The following is a 19,187-nucleotide window of genomic DNA, read 5'->3' on the forward strand; positions in this document are numbered from 1 at the left end:
ATACGTCAAGGAGGACTACGCCTTTGACGACGTCAGTGAATGCTTCTCCTGAAAGTGGGCTCCCTTCCACCACATCGGGAAGGTCACGCACATATGCGCTGAACAACGCAGGGTATGTACTCCCCTTGTTCGAACTAAAAATTGTTTTTTAATTCGCGTAACTTATCCAATATTTTTACCTCATCCGTGGTGCTGAACTTTTCCGTGTAATGATGGGTCCTGAAAAATGGATTGATCAGGTTTTCCTGTTCGATGGTGGATGGGACGGATGGCTTTCTGTTGTTGACTTTTTCTTCCACCTCCTTCATTTTGTTTTTCATGTGTTCGTTGTCCTTTTCGATGCTCATGGCGAATCTGCGCGTGGGGGGGAGGGTTCGGTTTAGCGTGGACGGCGCGGTCACATACGACATTCACACAGTCACACATTCCATGCTGCATGAAGAGTTCGCAGAGCATGGCGAGTTTTTTTTTTTTCCCTTCCGGTTGTACCTCAAATTGTTAAGGGCGTACTCATGTCCGCAGTAAATGAGCGTTTCCTTCCGATACCCTTTAACCTTTTCTATATTTTTGAACATTTCCTTGGCGCTACCCTCGAAGAACCTGCCACACCCGGCAATAAATAGTGTATCTCCAGTGAACAAAATGGGGGCATAGTTGTTATCTTCGTTTTTCTGGTCATCCATTTTGTATGCATAATACATGATATGCCCCCTCGTGTGACACGGTGCATGAATGGCCCTTATGCACACTTCGCCTGGGAATAGGAATGGGGGGAACAGTTGCGATATAGGCATAACGGTAGAGTAGTATTAGGGGGGTAACATTGATCGTGTGCCCCCTCAGGGTTTATCCACAGTCAGGCTTTCTTCAAACAGGCGGTGCGCCCATAGACGGTTATTTATCCCAATACCTAGACGCACAATCTGGCTGTCGTAAACCTTTTCAGTGACACCAGGGGTCGATTCGTACGCCGACCCGACGACTTTAATTTTTTTCCTCAGCTCCTTCATGCGTATGTTCCCTCCTGAGTGGAGAAAACGGGGGAAAATATCACACAAATGAGGGGTTAAAGGGGACATACAAATGGACAGGGACAACCTGCAGTTGGGACCGAGCAAATCGGCTTCTCCCCAAAAGGGCGTAACCACACCGCGTAGAAAAGGCACCATTTTTGCTTTACCTGAATGATCATAATGGTGATGCGTGCAGAGGACGTATTCCAAGTCGACGTTCAAGTTCTCGATTTTTCGGAGGACCTATGGTAGTGCGTGCGGTTAAAAGAAAATGTGAACGACGAACCACACAAATAATATGGGCACGGGGGACCACACAAAAGATGTGTTAACATGTTGACTACTTTTTCTGGCTCCACTGGGTCTACACATGCTGCCTTCTTCGTTTTTCTACATGGGGGGGAAAATCCAAACGTTATATGTTGGGGGGATACAATACGGGTGTGCTCTTCAGTACATGCAGTGATTTAACGGGGGACACAGCCACATCGAAGTGGACATTCACACACTCTTGTGGCGAAAAGTTTGTAAATATGTTCTGCCTTTTTTTTTTTTTTTTTTTTTTTTGCGGGGGGATCATTCCTCTTACTCATCGATTATGACGTAGGCAAAATTGTCATGCAGCGACGGGACGACAAGCACCTCTGCGCTTGGCTGCGGGGGGGGGAAAAGACGGAAAAAAAATAAATAAATAAAATAAAATAAAGTCAACTTGAGGATGGTGAGAGGGAAGCACAAAACGTTGAGATGTGATAGAAGAAGGATAGAGCAAAAATTGGCTGGTGAAAAAACAAATCTGTTGCAACATGTTGCAATGGTTTGTAGTAGACGGGACTGTTTCGCGGTTATCACTTTCACCAGTGCAATTTTGCAAAACGCTTCTTTCTTTGGACACCCTGCGTATGAATGAGTTGTACACATGGCAGGGCAAATAGGCATAGTTGATAAGAGGGGAGGTTGCCCCTCTGACGTGGTGGACGTGTCAGCATTGTCACGCAGGATGTGACGACATTAGTCAGAAGTAGTTCCTCCACATGGATCGCCCATGTGGCTAATAAATAAAAAAAAGGGGCGAATAAATAAGTACCTTCATTTTGTTTGGAAAAATCTACGCGAGCGGAGGAGGGGAAGAAGCTTTTTCAAAAAGGTAGGTAAGGGTTTAGGGTAGTGGGGCAGCTAAACTATCTGACAGGGGGTCCCCTTTTATTTGTAATGAGAAGAATTTTTTTTTAAATAGAATTTGGTTTTAATGATGAACAAATTCATCAGTTGGGGGAAAGTATTCTCTTGTGGAGAAAAGGAAGAAGGGGGGATGAAAGAAGCACGCGTGGAGCACTTTTAAAGAGGGACGGTATAACATAAACTGTATATCCTCGCAAGGGTACATATATGTTCGATGGACTTATGCCAATCCGCAGGTGCATGTATGTTCTGTACAGGCGAAAGCGTCACCGCTACTTCGCATACAGCATAAGTCTCACCCAAAGATGTAAAAGCAACGGTGCCGCAGCAGGGTGGAGATTCAACCCGCATTCTTCGCGGCTACTTCTATGACAGGCATATTTGAGGGCGGTCATTACCCTGCAGGTTTTTTTTTTTTTAAGTACATTTTTCGTCAACGTGAAAAGTTAATCATTACGCATGGAGAATGTGCCATTTTAGTGGTAAAAATAAATTCACCCGAAGTGGCCTTCCTATCTATGGGGAAAAAACGCATCGGAGTTATCCCAACAAATGAAATGAGGACGTTTTTAAGTGTTATATGTTGTTTCGCTTTAGGAGCTAGCAGCCAAAAGAGGGAATAAAATGAAGGCAATTCGCATCATCAATGGAAATTACATTACGCTTAACTGTACCACCGCATAGCTCGGGTGAAGCAGCATGCGTAGCATTAACCGAGGGGGACACATCACACAATTTCACGCAAGACACCGTTGCATTCCAAACGTCTCTCAGCACCCAACAGTGATTACTTCCTGCAGCATAATCCTCGCCACTGTGCTGCTTCTTCTCTTGGTGCATACAAATGTGGTAGAATCGCTTTACAGTGTTACGCTTTACACGCGCGATGAAAGAAAAGATCTGTCGAACATTTCGTGCATCTACAACTGTAAAGGGGGGGTGTATGTACCCGTTTATGCAAAGGTAACGGTTCACAAGTGACCACGCTGATGCATCTTACAAAAGGAGGAGAAGATATATATGCACGTTAAGTGCACCTTCAGGGTTGCCACCAAATGGCGTGCTACATACCCGTTGGGGTGATAATACTTCATTTTACAAAAAAGTTAAGGAGGGGGAAAAAAAGGAAAAAACGCAACACGTGGGTGTGCTTACGCGTTCATTGTTTTGTGCGCACAGGAGGGAAGCCCCCCTGGATAGATTGAAATGTAACAAGTTGTATAGCGCCCATTTCAGGTGTGAAGAAAAGGTGAACATATTGGGATTAAAAAAAAATAAAATAAATAGCTTCAAGTGGCTACTTTTATTTTATTTTTTTTTTTTTTTCCCCTCTTTGTTCATACAACACCATTTTGTGGGTATTACTATACGTACGTTGTATTCCCCCGATTACAAATTTTCCTTGTGTTTTGGAGGTACCACCTCTGCGTTGTCCATTTGTCCTTTTTGAAATCCTTTCTTTGTGGTGTATCCTACTAGCCCAGACATTAATGCCAGCAGAACCATGTTAATGACGGTAGCACTAATTATTATATTCCTGTTGGATGTCGTTTTTTTTTTCTAAGTTCTGTGCAAAGTTTTTCAGTTCTTGTAAAGCGCTTTCAGCATCAAGGGGGGGGTTGTTTTCCGCTCCATCTTTATTGGGTTGATTGTTATCTGAGTTATTTACTGAGGGCACAGGAGGTGGAGTTCCCTTTCCTCCTTTTGTTTTACTATTTTCATTTGCATTAACCGGAACGATTACAAGATTTAGCAGGAAGCACAAGAGAAGGATTAGGGAGAAGGATGTCATAATATTTTTGGCGTTCATTTTGGGGTGCACTTTTTATCGAGGTGTTTTTCGTTTGTCTGTTTTGCTTCGCTTGTGGGGTGTCAGTAGACAGGTTACTGTATGTATATGTATGTGTATGTATGTGTATGTGGGATGCTATGTGGGCTGATTTGTTTGTCACAAAAATGGACAGTCCTGCTGATCCTTCTTCAACTTTACAAGGGAACGTTCGAAGTGGGAATAATATGCGTGCGTGTGAGTTCACGATTTGGGAAAACAAAAAAAGGGGAAAAACAAAAATGCTAAATGAGAAATTGTGAAAAGGGGGAAAACTGGGATTAACACTTGCGAACTGGGCAAACTGGACAAAGGGTGCTGGGCGAAGTGTGCAAACTGAGCAAATGAACAAGCTGCGAAAAATAAATGATACCCCCTTTGCGTGCAATTGCGCGTTTGAATTCACGCGAAATCGAAGTCACACAAGTGAAAAGGAAATCGAGCGTAGTTAGCGATTTTGCGAATGAAAGAGGAGCCGAAAAGCGCTAATCGGGAAGAGTCATTTTTTAACATTCCATAATTTTCCCTCTTTAAGTTTTTCCTTGCATTGACATTTTTTCTTTCTGGCGGGGGAAGCTATATGCCTCCTTTCTGGGTGTGTCTAATTTGGGTTTTCCCCTTTTCCGTCAGAAAAAAGAAAAAATTTCCGTCCATAGTAATACGTGCTCGAGCGAATGTGTGTGTGCATACGAATACCCATATGAGCAATTGAGTATACAATTCGATATATAATTATATGTATATATATGTGTGTGTGTTTTTAAGCGTATATGTAGCTACTCCTGTGCGAAGCGGTGAAGATATTTTCGAGCGCGTTTTTGCATGCGTGCGGGTGGACACGCACAGTTCATTTTACGCACACGGGAAGGGGGGGGCTAGTTTTCCTGGCGCGCGGTTCACATCTTTGCATCCCCACGGTCGCTCTATCGAGAAGCAGCCTCGATGAAAGGCGCAATTACGCAGGTTGCCATTTGGGTGAGCATATGTTAGGGAAAAAATAAAACTGGAGAGCTAGCCATGTGTATTAATGTAATGGTACGCCTTTTCCATGCGGCACGGTTGGTTCAGTTTAAAAGAAGGAGAAAAAAAATAAGTATAAAGGACACCTTTTGTCACCGCCGCTTGACCATTTCTTTCACAAAAGATCAGATTTTTTGGTACGTGAAGGAATGGCCATATTTTCCCTCTGGAGTTCCTTTTTATTTCTTGGCGAGCGGATCGGACAACGGCCCACTTGGGTGACGTTTAAGGGGCATGCCTGACACAGATCTCCCCGAGCAAGCAGTCCGGAAGGACATTTTTAAAACCGTCCCAATTGAAGTAGATATGTTCATATCGCAGGGGGCAAAGATATGCCTCCCCAATTAGGCGTGAATAGGTCATAACGTGAGGGACTAACTTCCCTCCCCGTGGTGCAATAAACCCGTTTTGTTCGCATCGCTCTATTATGTATGGTAGGGCTAACCCTTAGGTGTGCTCCCCCCTGCTTTACGTATGGGAAAAGCGGTTGGAAAGATTATTCATCCTTTGTGTGAACCAACCCTGGTGTTCACTTCTACACGGATGGTCCTAGCAAATGTCGCTCCACTGGTAGGTGTTCCCGATTGGCAAACGTAGCAGCTGTACCGACGAGATACGCAAAAAGGTCATTCCATCCAGGGGAAAACTGATTAACCTCCACGCTTTTTTTTTTTTTCTTTTTTTATCTACTACTGTCTATGTCTATCCCCCCAACTCCATGTACCAAACTCAAATGAACTAATCTGTTTTGACCTTGTTGGGTAAACTCTTCACGCTGGAAGGAACAAAAGGAGGGAGGCGCCTTTTCCTCGTCCTCACTAGAAATGTGCATCATGTTGGTAAAAGGAAACATTCTACGGCCGTTCTTTTGTACTCGCATATAATTCTTTTACGCATGTGTCATCGCGCTGATAGGAAGGTACACAACTGGAGTGAGTCCCCAATGAGAGGCACACACAAAACGAGCGTCATCCACGCATCGATGTATTTAGTAACATTTACGTGTCAGATTAATTTGTTCACAAAAGAAAGAAAAAAAAAAAACGTTGTGTGTTTGTGCTGGAAAAAGAATTGAAGGTGGACGCACTTCGCCTGTAGGGAAGATGTAACACCATTTTGTGACCAGTGAATGGAAGGAAGAGAAAAATTCAAAGGTGTTAACAGTTCCACCAGGGAAAGGAAAAAAAATAAAATGAAAAGGTATGACGGAAAAGAGGAGACCCCGTGAGGGGGCATACAGCGTTCCTATCATATAAAAGCTCAAAAGGGGGTACAACAAGGTTGGATGAGGCTCTCACGAAGGCGCGCCCACTACGATGATGTGTTTCCCTCTCGGCATACACGCTCCTGAAGTATTATGCGCAAAAAAAAGAAAATATAAACGGGGAAAAAAAAAAAAAAAAAACAGAATGGTATAGCATAATGCAATACTTTGCAAAATGTGCTCTTCTTCATCGGTAAACGCAGGTATTCAAAAATACGCGTAAACGAGTTTAGGAAGATTTAGCCCTTTTTTTTTTTTTTTTTTTTTGCGTCCTTTTAATTCATTCACTTAGCATACGCCTTCGTCTGTTCGTTCACATTCGCTGGGTTTTTCCAGAGCAGTAGCATTGTAAATGTGATGGGCGCATACATAGGGGTTTTCCCTTTTTATCTACATTTTCTTTATTTATTTTCTCCCATATTGCGTACGCGGATGTACGAATAAGTTCCCTTTTTAACTCCCCTCTGCAGCATTTTTTTTTTTCTGCCATTCCATTACTGCTGATCGGCACGCATTGGTGACTCCTTAATGCGTGAAGAGAGGAACACGCATAACACGATCCTGCCTTTGTTACAGTGCCAACCAACTTGCACGACGTGTGGCCACGGCATATTGCTACTACACGCTGCATACGTTGGGTGAACAGTCAGTTCAGGGTTCTACACGCGGATCCCCAAGCATAGTTTTGTCAGCGAATTAATTCCAATCGGTTGGCGGACGCTGCGTTAGGCTGACCGGCACATTACGTGTTCGTTAGTATCTACCCAACGTGCGGGCAGCATTGTTCGTATTCACGCATGCACCATATCATCAACGTGATAAAATGAGCAAGGAAAAGATCACCACCAAAGTGGAGGCCTCGAGGGTCAACGCGATGGCCGCCGTAAGGGACTACAAGGTGTGCCCCAGGCTGGAGTACAAGACCATTTCGGGTATGTGTTTCTTCGGCGCAGAGGCAGAGAAAGGGGACTATATACCCCCCAAGCGTCCTTATTTGTGAACGTTGAAATGGCTTACCAAACGTGCTTGAACATGTATATAATAATTTGTGACCCCCTTTAGGCGTTCAAGGACCGCTAGTTATCATCGAAGATGTGAAGTTCCCCAAGTACTCCGAAATCGTGACGATCCACCTGAGTGACAATTCGACGAGGCAAGGACAGATCCTGGAGGTGTGCGGGAAGAAGGCAGTAATCCAAGTGTTCGAGGGAACCAGTGGAATAGACAACAAAAACAGCTACGTAGAAGTCAGTGGAGATATTCTGAAAATGCCCATGAGTGACGAAATGTTGGGAAGAGTATTCAACGGAAGTGGAAAGCCCATCGATAAAGGTCCTAGCATCCTGGCCGATGATTATTTGGACATAAATGGGAATCCAATAAATCCCCAATGTAGAGTGTACCCCAAGGAAATGATCCAAACGGGAATATCCACAATAGATGTAATGAATAGCATAGTTAGAGGACAGAAGATTCCATTATTCAGCGCTGCAGGGTTACCGCATAACGAAATAGGTGCACAAATATGTAGGCAGGCATCTCTCGTACAAGGGAAAGATGTGTTGGACCATTCGGATGATAATTTCGCAGTCGTCTTTGGTGCCATGGGGGTGAACATGGAGACGGCTAGATATTTCAGACAGGATTTTGAAGAAAATGGAAAAATGGAAAGAGTCTGTTTATTTTTAAATTTAGCAAACGACCCAACGATAGAAAGGATCCTCACTCCTAGGATAGCGCTAACCACAGCAGAGTACCTCGCGTTTGAAAAAGAAATGCACGTATTTGTAATATTGACGGATATGTCTTCCTATGCTGATGCGCTGAGGGAGGTTTCATCTGCCAGGGAGGAAGTGCCAGGCAGGAGAGGATACCCAGGTTATATGTATAGTGATCTGTCGACAATATATGAACGAGCTGGAAGAGTTGAAGGAAGAAATGGAAGCATAACTCAGTTCCCCATTTTGACGATGCCAAATGATGACATTACGCACCCCATCCCAGATCTCACAGGATACATTACAGAGGGGCAAATTTTCGTGGACAGAAATTTATACAACAGGCAGATTTATCCTCCTATCAATGTGTTGCCTTCTTTGTCTAGACTTATGAAAAGTGGAATAGGAAAGAACATGACTCGAGCTGACCATCCCTACGTTTCCGACCAGCTGTATAGTAATTATGCCATTGCACAGGATGTGAAGGCCATGAAGGCAGTCATTGGGGAGGAGGCCCTTTCGAATGATGATATATTGTACCTGGAATTTTTGGACAAATTTGAAAAGAGGTTTATCACGCAGAACACTTACGAGTGCAGGGACATTTACCAATCACTCGATATCGCGTGGGAATTGTTGCGTATTTTCCCGGAGGACATTCTAAAGAAGATCAAGTCAGATATCCTCTCCAAGTATTACCCACGCCACCACGCTGGTTAAACCAAAGGGGGGCAGCACCGTAGGGAAGTGAGCACCGGAATAGAAACCATAGGAATCGTGCCGGCTGAACAACGGAGCAGTCGACCCAGCTGTGTAAAGCATTCCTTCCCCGGATGCACTAATCGCGACGGTGGAATGGGCACTTGGATGGGTTGCAGGGAGTAGAGACTGCGTGATTGCTCTAGTGAAGTCTTACGTGTGTGTTCGTGTCCACCTGCTGATTGGCACTTTCCCCAGCGAAAGCACACCGCACTGTATGCACCTATCCGCCCACTCAAATATGTTACGTGTGCATATCACAATATGGGTTGCATTTGTTTTTTCCTTTCACTCACCACGTTTTATTGTCCTCCTATCTTATCTTGCCCCCTTTTTGTAAATTACCTCCTCCTTTTTTTTACTATTCCCTTTCTGCATATTCGTCAGCCCATGTTTCTCCCCTTTTTTAATTTTTGTTTAACACGTTTTTAATTTTATAAATAAATTCAGGTGACAAAATACACATCCATTAAAGTTACTACAGTCCGGATGGTGGCGGCGAAATTGTTCGCGTGAAAAAGTTGGTCTCAAATGGTGTTAAAATTGGCTGTTAAATTGGCCGTGAAGTTGCCGTTAAAGAATAGGTAGGCACCTTCCAGCGCGGCCACAAAACTGGGGAAATCAAACCGCGAGTTGGTATAGCGACACCTGAAGAACGCGTCGCAAAAATGAATTCACAAAAAAAAGAAAAAGGCAACATGTATGGGGCATGCCGACTGGCATAAGAGATAACCGGGTATTGCCTACGTCGAAAAGAAGTTACTTCTCTATACAGGGAAAAAAAAAAAAAATAAAAAGACGGAGCTATGCGCGGCGGCGCGGATTAGCGCTCCATCTGCTTCGTGGACCAAACGTGCGAACCATGGAGGGACACGATTTTCTCTGCCCGAGCGTCCACCACCGGATTTAGGGATTCTCCTATGGATAAAACATGGGGTGAATGAGTAGAATTTTTTCTTTTGTTCATATTTACTTTGGCTGCGGATTGAAGCTTCTCAATGACTATTTCATCACATGTATCAAAAATGTGTTTTTTAAAATACACATCCAGCAGCAGGCTCTCCACTAAGGTGCTGGCCCATTTGACATGAATAAAGTTAAACACTTTAGACATACACTTAACGAATGCACTTCGTTTAATCTTAAACAGTTCGTAGTCGTCGGGTAGAGTCCACTTGTCCTGGAGGTGTAGGAAGTTCTCGTCGTCCGCCAGTTCGTGTGCCCCATCAGCGGGATCGGAGGTGGTAGTGGAATTCATCGCATCACCTGCTTCACTTGCTGTGGTGTTCTCCCCCCCCGCTGCGGCCTTCCTCCTCTCCTCACACACGACCTCATCAAAATGCTCATACTCGCTCAGCAGCTCCTCCCAAATCTGTCTATATATACTGATCAATTTGTTGAAAATAAAATTATCATTAAGCTTGTACAAAATGATGAGGTAGTACACTCTAATTTTAAGGGCCTTGAGATATTTTTTTTCCTGCTTCGTCAGAACAATGGTGTTTGGCTGTTCCGCTGCTTGGGGGGTCGCTTGGTTGGGCATCTCCCCCTCTTCATTCTGCTGCGTGGAGGCAGTAACCCCGTCACCCTCGGGGGACGCGTTTATCGCACCATCCGTGTTGGCAGAGTAGCTAACATGATTTGTTGCTTCCTCCGCCTCGGAGGCATTCACACTTATTTGGAAACGATTGTCTATAATTCTGTTTATAACCTTGTCAAACAGAGAGACCATGCATTTTATGTGCAGCTCGTCCTCACTATAAACGGAATAGATGCTGTGTGCTGCTGTCTGTCCATCGTCATCGTGGATGTAATTTCGAAGGAAAACTTTCACTATTTTATCAAAAGCAAAAAAAAAAACATTTTTATTTTTATTATTAAGATAATTAATGCAGAGATTTATGAATAAGTTTATACTTTTGACGAACTTGTTTTTTGAAAAAATATATCTATATATAATCATATGGATTCCTTTAAATAGAGTAACGTTGTTATTACTTCGTTTGTTCTTTGCATTTGCGTCGTTCAGTTGGTTCACCTGTTCTTCTCCTGTTACATTGCCTCCTCCTTTTTTATTACTCTGTTTGGGGGTGTCCACCACGTTCGGTTTGTCATTTTTTCTTTTTTTCTCGTATATTTCTGGGAAGGGAATAGTCTCATTGGCCTTTCTTTTGTTTAAATTCGCATATATGTCATTATTCCTTTCTCTCTGATTTTTGTACTGGTGCAGGAGTGCGTCCCTTTGCTTATTGTAAATTCCATCGAGCTTCCTTTCATTCCGCGATCTTCCCACTAATTCTTTCATGCCTTAAAAAATTGAAAAACGAGAAATAAATTTTTTTTTTTTTTTTTTTTTTCTTTTTAGCTAGCTACTGCTGAGGGGTACGCAGTAGACACAGGTGTGCGTGAAGGAAATTAGATTTGTACAGTGTGCTGGGGCGGCGTCCCCTGTTTGGAGGTTTATTCTTTGCAGTTTACAGTTTGTGATTTGTGGCGTAATACTGGTATGCTCTGCTTTATACACTTCATTACGTATTAGTTATTTTTGTCACACTTTTGATCATAACTGTTCTGTTTCACTTGGTCAAATTTTGCTTCCTCTTTGCGGTCACAGTTTGGGGTTAATCGCCACGAAGGGGGTGTAGGTGGGGTTACAGACAAACGTTGGGCCAAAACTGGGTAACCACTTTCGTCCAGACTTCGCGACAGCGCTCGGGTTGGTTATATTTGTAAATTCCCTTTTGAATCTCGCATATTCCCTCGCGGTGGGTAACAGCTACGGTGGGCTCAGGTCAACATATATACGTCCATATATACATGCAAACATTTAGGCTTACGCATATTTCACACGCTTGGATTATGCTGCTTCATCGATTTGCGCCACGCTGGGAGGCATTCGCGAGCCTCGCAAGGCTGCATATGATATGTAAAATATATCTTCGCGCAGTGCTCGAAAAAAGGAAAAATTATCAGAAAAACACAAAAATCGTTTTCGCGGGAATGGCAAAAATGCCTTAAAAGAGATATGTTAATTTAATTTAAAATTTGCTAAAAGGGCAAAAAAAAAAAAAAAAAAAAAAATGTACAAGTGGAGAGGAAAAAAAAACGCCCATTTGAGGAGCAACTTGAAAATATAGCATATAAAAACATGCCGCATAAAATGGAAAAAAACCTCGACAAGTTTTCATTTAATTTATTTGAAATTGGGCCACATATAAACGGGGGCACTTTGCACGGATGCATTAACGCATAATAAGTAAAAATCTACAGGTATATATATACATGGATTTTGTTGGCACAGTAACGCTTGTACAAATAATAGTACGTTGTAAGTATTACATGGATTTGCTTGGTGAGGATTAGGGCCGCCTCCCCCCTCCCATGTCCCAATTAATGACAATATATAAAATACGACGCGGTGCCCGCATGCTGCTGCATAGGCTTTTTTGACAAGTCCACCTATTTGGGAAGGGGCGATAATTTTATTAAAAGGGGAAAGGAACTCCTGCGGTTGTTTTGTCATTCTGTATTAAAGCGAAATGGAAGTGCCCCTGTCGCTGTCGTTTTATTTTTTATTTTTTAACTCATTTTAATGAAAGTTTCTTCCTTTTTTCAACTTCACGGTGAAAGGAAAAGGAAGCGCGGCAGACAGGCAGAACGAGTAAATAAAAATAAAGCAACATAAATGGCAACAGCGTGAGGCATAAAACATTGCGGGGAAGGGAACAACTGCGTAGCAAGAGCGTTCACACTGCTTCCTCTTGTTTTAACATTTTCTGTTTTTTAAGTTAATCCATCCGGAATGTATTATTATGAAGTTTTGTCCACTTTTTCGTTCAATCATACTTTGCGTTTTGGTTAGATCCCCCACAACGCTATCACAGTTTCATCCTCCCCATGAAGGGGCATTTGAACCATTCCAGGTGAACGTTTTATTTTTCCTTCCACTGGAACTGTCCATACATTTTTGGTAGAGCCATTTTTTGGGGTGGACAGCGCGGGCGCAATGTATGATCTGCACGTGGAAGTAACTCCATGCACAGGAATAAGCGAAGTGCTGCATCTCGCGTTGGTCCCCCCCAAACATACGGTCGCGTACGTCTTCCAAGGTATGTAAAAAATGGGAATAAGTGAACCCGCCATGTAGCACTTACGTGCATTTGGGGGGGAAGACCAAAGAGGGGTACTTCAAACGGACGCAGTGCGATGAAGTGGAGGATTCCACCCAGGAGAATCAATCGGGTGGACAATTCGGACGGGGGGCGAAAACGGAGGCCCCGTTCCTACGCCGTGAAGCGTACACTAAGTTCACTTGAATTGAGGAGGCATTTCCCTGAAACGTTCTGTTGAACAAATGGCGTTTTTTTTCTTTTTCTGAAAGAGGGGGTAACAAAATTTAGCAGTCCTGTCTGCGCACAAATTATACCCACACTTGGCATGAATTAAACGGACGTTATCACTTTTTTTTTTTTTTTTTTTTTTTTTTTTTTTCTTCCGCGTACGTCGCGCGGAAAATATGCACTTTGCGTGCATTAAGTGAAAAGATACAACGTGCAATACGACAAGGTGTGTGGCCATTTGTTCTAGAAAATAAGTGTAGTTCTTTGTCTACTGGTTTGCGTGGTTGTCGAGCGGGACAACATGCTCGCTTATGCGTGCACTTCCTGCCCCCTACACGTATACATCCCTTTTTTGCTGCCATTTTTACGCCAAGCGATTTGCGAAAGGGAAAGATAAAGGAGGAAGTGGAAAGGGAGCACAACGGGGGCGCAGACAAAACTGAGAAAGCAACAGAAACGACGAAAAGGACGAAAAAGACGAAAACGGGCAAAACGTTGAACCACCGCGAACTTCGCAACGCGCACTTGCACACAAAAGCGACGGACGCCAGAGCAGCCGCATATCCGCGGCTAAAAAGAGGAGTACAGGTGTACCACGTGACAACGCCTGCACCATACGAAGGTGCACATGTTGTATGCAACGGAAATGCATGCATGGGGGCTCTGGTTGTGCAATTTTGCATAAGGCTAAACCACGTCCTTGCAGAGTCTCACTTGTCAAACGGAAAAAATTAAATATAAAAAAAAAAAAAAAAATGAATTTACTATGCGGAATAATAATAGCACATTTGCTTTGCTACAACGTCGAGTTGCGGGCGAAAGAGCCCAAGGGGGGATATCCGCTGCTTGGGGGTCAGAACAAATTGGAGTCTGCCTGGGGAGGGGAAGACACCATGGAGGAAGGACTACCCCCAAAGGTTTGCAATGTGCATGCAGCTGTTAATAATTATGCACCATGTTCTGTCTTTCTTCGGTCGTTTTCAAAGGGAACGCTCACCTGTTGCGTGCACACGCGGATGTAGAGGTGCCTCTATATCTGGAAATCGGCCTGATCGTACAAATACGCCCATTTGTGCCTTTTTTTTTCTCAAGGATGACACTGAAGAAGGGGAGACATCCCAAATGTTCGACGAGATAACCGCTTTTGAGGGGGAAGATGGGCACCCGAACCTTAGATCGAGTAAGGGCGAGGCGCTCCCCGCGTAGACTTCGCCATAGGGGGAAGAGCACATGTGCACCGATGTGTTGTGTTGTGCTTTGTTATGTTATGTTATGTTATGTTATGATATGATATGATATGATATGTTTTTTTTTTTTTTTTTTTTTTCGAAGGCTTTTCCTTCTTCCAAGGGAAGGGTGGAGAAGAAGTAGAACAGAACGCGCAGCAAAGACACGAGGGAAATAAGCAGAGCGTCAACGTACCGAGTGACCACCAGGGGGAGCTGCACCATGTGGACACCCCCACAGAAGTGGCAACAGAAAAAATCATCAAGGAAGGGGAAAACCTTTACATTAATGGAGGAATCACCGAATACGAATATAACAACGACGATGAGTTTTTTAAGTCATTTCATAGCGAAAACGCTAACAAACAAATCGAAATAAACAGTCCATGTTTTAACATAAAAAATGAGAACGCATGTACGGAGAATAAGAACTGTTTCTATGATTCTTCTTATCAGGCATGCTTCCTGAATTGCAAAAATTTGGGAGAAGGGGAATGCTCCAGATTTACTGAGTGTAAGATGACCATGAACGGATGCGAAAATGAAGGTATCTCCTGGAGTGATCTTTCTTCCGTACTTATGACGACCGGAGGGATGTCTGCCCGTTAGTGGATTTTCCACTTCGCTGCTCTGTTCATACATATATATATATATTTTTTTTCTTTCCTTATCCCTCCTCAAGGATACCTCAACATAAACGTGTTCGGATCGGATATCGGGTCGGATGTGCGCGCGTGCGAACTGTTCAACTCGGAGGGGTCATGCTACATGATGGAGGAGCTTTATAAAAACTTTGGTAGTAATAAGAAGACGAACTTTAACTGCGTTTGGCTGTCCTACAAACATAAATACAGGAAGCACAAAAAAGGGGACAATGGAAAGCGCCATAAGAAGGAACCACGTGAACAGAGGGGAATCCAACATGGTGGAGTCATTAACGTGAACAAGACGCAGGGACAGAGCGAACCGGGTGGACACCCCAATTATCATGTACTCCGAACGGATGGACAGAGAAACATTGCTAAGGATGAAGGGTTTCTATCCCTACTGGAATTAAAATCGATTGAAAAAAAAAAGAAAAATCCAAAAAATAGTAATGACGGGAAAGAGACCAACAAGACAAACGCAAAGAAGGGAAAAACCCATGGGGATGACGAAGACCATTACGATGACGAGGATGATGATGATAGCGGTGATGGACTGGACGCAGAAGAAGATCCCGATTTTAACGACGTGAATGATGAAGACGTGGCGGAAAAAGAGGACGATCTAGATGCAGATGGGGTAGACGACAAGGAGGGCAACGATTTTGACGAAGAGTTGGAAAAAAACATGGGGAAAAGCAACGGGAAGGAACAAAGCAACGATAAGGGAGGAATAAGTGGTGATGGAGAAGGAAGCGAGACGAAACGCGTAGATAGAAAGGAACCATCTGATGAAGCTCCAACAGGGGAGAGCATCCCCAAGGGAGATGAGCTGCTAGTTCCGGCTGAAAAATTAGTGGCTAGCCCGACGGAAATAGTAACAGAGAGCATCATCGACGATGCAGGCAAGGGGGACAAAAATGCCAAGCATGCTCAGGATGGCAAGCATGGTGAAGTCGACGCGGGAAATGATAACCCCACAGGGAATGGTAACGTGGCAGGCGTTCCACACGAGCGGGACATATTAAAGCATAACTTTAACATCAGTGAACATGGAGACCAGTACGACGAATGGATAACCATCGAAACGAGCATTTGTGCGAATTTAAACGAAAGGCCCAACCCGTCCGTTCTATTGGAAGGGGCGCTAATTGCTGAAAAGGAGGCAGAATTGAGAAGCATTAAAAACAAATATAAAATCACAGACAATGAAATTTGTGTTAAGCCTTCAAATGAACCCAATATTTCTTTCAGTCCTAAAAAAAATTTTTACGTGATGGGAGAGAAAATAGAATTCATGTGTCAAAATGGGTATAAGATCGTTGGGACAACGAATGTAGGTATATGCGTGGGCAGAAATAAAATCGTCCCCAACATAAGTTGTGAATCCTTAAACGACTTTGATGATGCTCAGAAGGAGAACATACAAAAAATCAATAGCATGATTAGCTCTGGGGGGAATTCAGCCTTGTCGGGGTTCCTAGCAATTGTGCTTCTCATCCTCGGGGCTGTCCTCTTCCAGTGAGGTGTAGTCACGTACAAATAAGACGTCCACATGTGTGAACGTATGTGACGCCGTAATAGGGTGCAAATGGGTAGGTTGCTTTTCTTCCCAAATTAGTTGGGAATTTTTGGCAGATGATATCATTAGTAGTGGATCCCCTTGAAGATATGCCCAAGCACAGTGTTATGCGGAAGTGTTCCTATTTTGTAACCTCCCGTGGTATATTTTGGCCAGCCTATTTTGAAGGAAACAATCGGTCCATGGTTATGCTTCTCTGTGTAGAAGTGACATTTCCATCCGGGGATAGCCACTGCAGTTACAGTTCTGCGCTGTCCACCCGGTCTATTTACGCGTTGCGTAAATTTTGCTCTTCGTTTTACCAATTTGATGTTTTATTTTTTTTGTTTTTTTGTTTTTGTTTTGTCTTTGTTTTTGTATTTAGTTTGTAGGGGTGATACTGGTTTGGCCTGTTACCCGATCAGCGATGTGCCATCGTGGTGGCGCTTCGTTCGGCGCATTTCACAAAAAGGTTTTCGTTTTTAATATTTTACAAAATTCGTTAAACGCTTCACCTGTTTTTACTTGTTATTTTTTGTCCTTAATTAATTTAGGTTTTCATTCACGTGTGCGGGGATGTGCGCACGTGGTTTTCCGTCTTCACCGTTTTGACGATGGTCGCCCCTTTTTTCACTCCATTGATCCCATGCTGTCATTACATTTTTGAAATTACACTAATGAGGTGCTACAATGAAGGCATTTATTCCGCACAAAAATGAGAGGAGGAATAAATAGTGTTGGGGAGGTGGGCACGCAACGACGCAAGAAAGCACCCAACGGGGGATACAAAACCGTTATGTAATTTCCCCCCACATGGCATTCGTTTAAGTGACGCTTAGAATGGTTAATTTGCCCTACTGAGGGTTCCGCCCAATTTCATCAAAGGGGAAACTTATTATTTTCAAACTTTGTTCCCAGGGTTATGGACCCCCGTTTGACTTGTTCTTCCTTCAGCTCAACTTTATAATTCCCCGTGTTGCTATTATACACTGCCTGGATAATATTATTTTTGATAAAATCGTTAGCTTCGATTAATTGCTGCTTAATATCCTTCTCTTCCTTGGTGGTGAGTTGCTCCCTAATCATATTTTTCACCCCATTTAATACGCTCACTTTGGCCTCCACATCGGCGTTGAAGGTTTTATTGCAGGAGCGGATGACTTGTCTGTACAGGCACTTGCACGAGCTGTTCATTGTTTGTGAGGGGCGTTTTGCTAACAAGCGTTTCGTGACGGTGTACCCTCCGCAGGGAATCGCGTTCGTCCGGAAATGTAAGCAGCTGAATGTGGACGATGTATATATTCACAGACAGGTATATGTTTAACCTCGTCAGTGTTGCCCTTACGGTAAGAAGTGCACGGAGAGGGGTGGTAAACTTCTGCATTCACATTATCGCACTAGTCGTTGCGTGCTGTCCTGGAAGTGCAGATCGCCCATAATATGGTATTAATTTTTTCTCCCTTCTTTGTAGCACTTTAAAGTATTTTTGCAAAAACGGTAACTTTTAAAAATTGGCCTGGATGGTGATTCCTCCGCCCGCCGTTTTTGTAGACGTATTCTTCATTCAAAGCAGTGTTTCCCTTACGTACCATTTGGGAGCAAAAATAAAAGAACTTTTGGCTTGCATAATAAGGGTGATTTTTTTTTTTTTTTTTTCCAGAAAACGTCCATTTTTTTACATTGCCTGTTCAGGTAAAAAGAGACCAGGTCAAAAATAGCTATTTGGCCAATTAGCCAATTATGTACGTACGTGTGCCATTTGCATAATCACAGGGAAGGGACGTAATTTTTAATCCAACTTTTGGCTCCAAAATTTGGGCGCCTGCTACAGTTATGCCGTTATCATACGTTCGTTTATTTGTTGAAGATTTCTTTTTCTGTGACGTTCACATTGGTGCGGAGTTCACGTGGGTGAGATGTTCTTTTGCTTTTTTTTTTTTTTTTTTCCCAGTACTTGTGACGGAATTACGGTTTGTAGGATAGAAAAAAAATTACTCTTATTAAAAGAAGGCATACCTCACTACGGCAGTTTTAACTTTTCCAAAATAGTCAAAATGTGAAAAGAACAAATGGTACCAGTTCCAATTTTACTCGGGTTGAAGTGCAGGGAAAAAAGTTTATGTGAAAATATGGTTCCCTCCCCATGTAAAATAGAGAATTACTTCGAAACATTCAATAAAGCGGTAAAAGTCTACAACACAACGCATTAGCAGAGCGAAATGTACATCCTTTTAAGGTTAATTCTTTCCCGCTTTATTTTTTTTAAACGTATATATTTACCATTGCGATGTGTTGAATTTTTGATGTGAAGAGGGTGTCACATTTGCAAAGGCAGCTAGAACTGCAGTTCCTCCAATGGTGTACCACCTTAATAAATAAATAACCTTTAACATGTAAAAGGGAAGAGCTTACAAAAATGGACGTAAGCGAATAACACATTTGAAACATATTAGCTGAAATTTTAGCACACCTCTTTCTGAGCGTAAATGTAGGATAAATATGACGATGTGAAATTGAGGAGAGGAAAATTCACTAGGTAAAATTTTTACCGCATGTTTACACCTCTGGGTAAAAAACAAACCGGTGTTTTTCCTTGAAAATGGGCGAAAGGGGTGTGCAATATGCTTTTGCA

The 19,187-nt window shown here is 43.1% G+C and overlaps 6 protein-coding genes across 6 annotated transcripts; 2 read left to right on the forward strand and 4 right to left on the reverse strand.

Annotated features, from left to right (window-relative positions):
* Positions 1–134: 134 nt before the first annotated feature.
* On the reverse strand, positions 135–2,106 carry PCOAH_00005860 (Hydroxyacyl glutathione hydrolase; the record flags this gene model as incomplete). Its single annotated transcript, XM_020057397.1, has 7 exons — positions 135–354; positions 490–754; positions 911–1,024; positions 1,181–1,256; positions 1,358–1,403; positions 1,603–1,667; positions 2,101–2,106. 7 exons carry the CDS (start codon positions 2,104–2,106, stop codon positions 135–137), a joined length of 792 nt encoding a protein of 263 aa, XP_019912970.1.
* Positions 2,107–3,717: 1,611 nt separating this feature from the next.
* On the reverse strand, positions 3,718–4,005 carry PCOAH_00005870 (hypothetical protein; the record flags this gene model as incomplete). The annotated part of the gene is made up of 1 exon (XM_020057398.1): positions 3,718–4,005. The coding sequence occupies one exon, from the start codon at positions 4,003–4,005 to the stop codon at positions 3,718–3,720; it is 288 nt and encodes a 95-aa protein (XP_019912947.1).
* Positions 4,006–7,130: 3,125 nt separating this feature from the next.
* PCOAH_00005880 (V-type proton ATPase subunit B) lies at positions 7,131–8,745 on the forward strand (the record flags this gene model as incomplete). The annotated part of the gene is made up of 2 exons (XM_020057399.1): positions 7,131–7,239; positions 7,370–8,745. 2 exons carry the CDS (start codon positions 7,131–7,133, stop codon positions 8,743–8,745), a joined length of 1,485 nt encoding a protein of 494 aa, XP_019912809.1.
* An 862-nt stretch (positions 8,746–9,607) lies between these two features.
* PCOAH_00005890 (Uncharacterized protein) lies at positions 9,608–11,089 on the reverse strand (the record flags this gene model as incomplete). Its single annotated transcript, XM_020057400.1, has 1 exon — positions 9,608–11,089. The coding sequence occupies one exon, from the start codon at positions 11,087–11,089 to the stop codon at positions 9,608–9,610; it is 1,482 nt and encodes a 493-aa protein (XP_019912778.1).
* Positions 11,090–13,879: 2,790 nt separating this feature from the next.
* Positions 13,880–16,519, forward strand: PCOAH_00005900 (Uncharacterized protein; the record flags this gene model as incomplete). Its single annotated transcript, XM_020057401.1, has 4 exons — positions 13,880–14,041; positions 14,217–14,304; positions 14,457–14,897; positions 15,033–16,519. 4 exons carry the CDS (start codon positions 13,880–13,882, stop codon positions 16,517–16,519), a joined length of 2,178 nt encoding a protein of 725 aa, XP_019912890.1.
* A 915-nt stretch (positions 16,520–17,434) lies between these two features.
* Positions 17,435–17,749, reverse strand: PCOAH_00005910 (Uncharacterized protein; the record flags this gene model as incomplete). The annotated part of the gene is made up of 1 exon (XM_020057402.1): positions 17,435–17,749. One exon carries the CDS (start codon positions 17,747–17,749, stop codon positions 17,435–17,437), a length of 315 nt encoding a protein of 104 aa, XP_019912916.1.
* Between the last annotated feature and the right edge of the window lie 1,438 nt (positions 17,750–19,187).

Source organism: Plasmodium coatneyi, chromosome 3, assembly GCF_001680005.1.
Source record: "Plasmodium coatneyi strain Hackeri chromosome 3, complete sequence".
Lineage (NCBI taxonomy): Eukaryota > Apicomplexa > Aconoidasida > Haemosporida > Plasmodiidae > Plasmodium > Plasmodium coatneyi.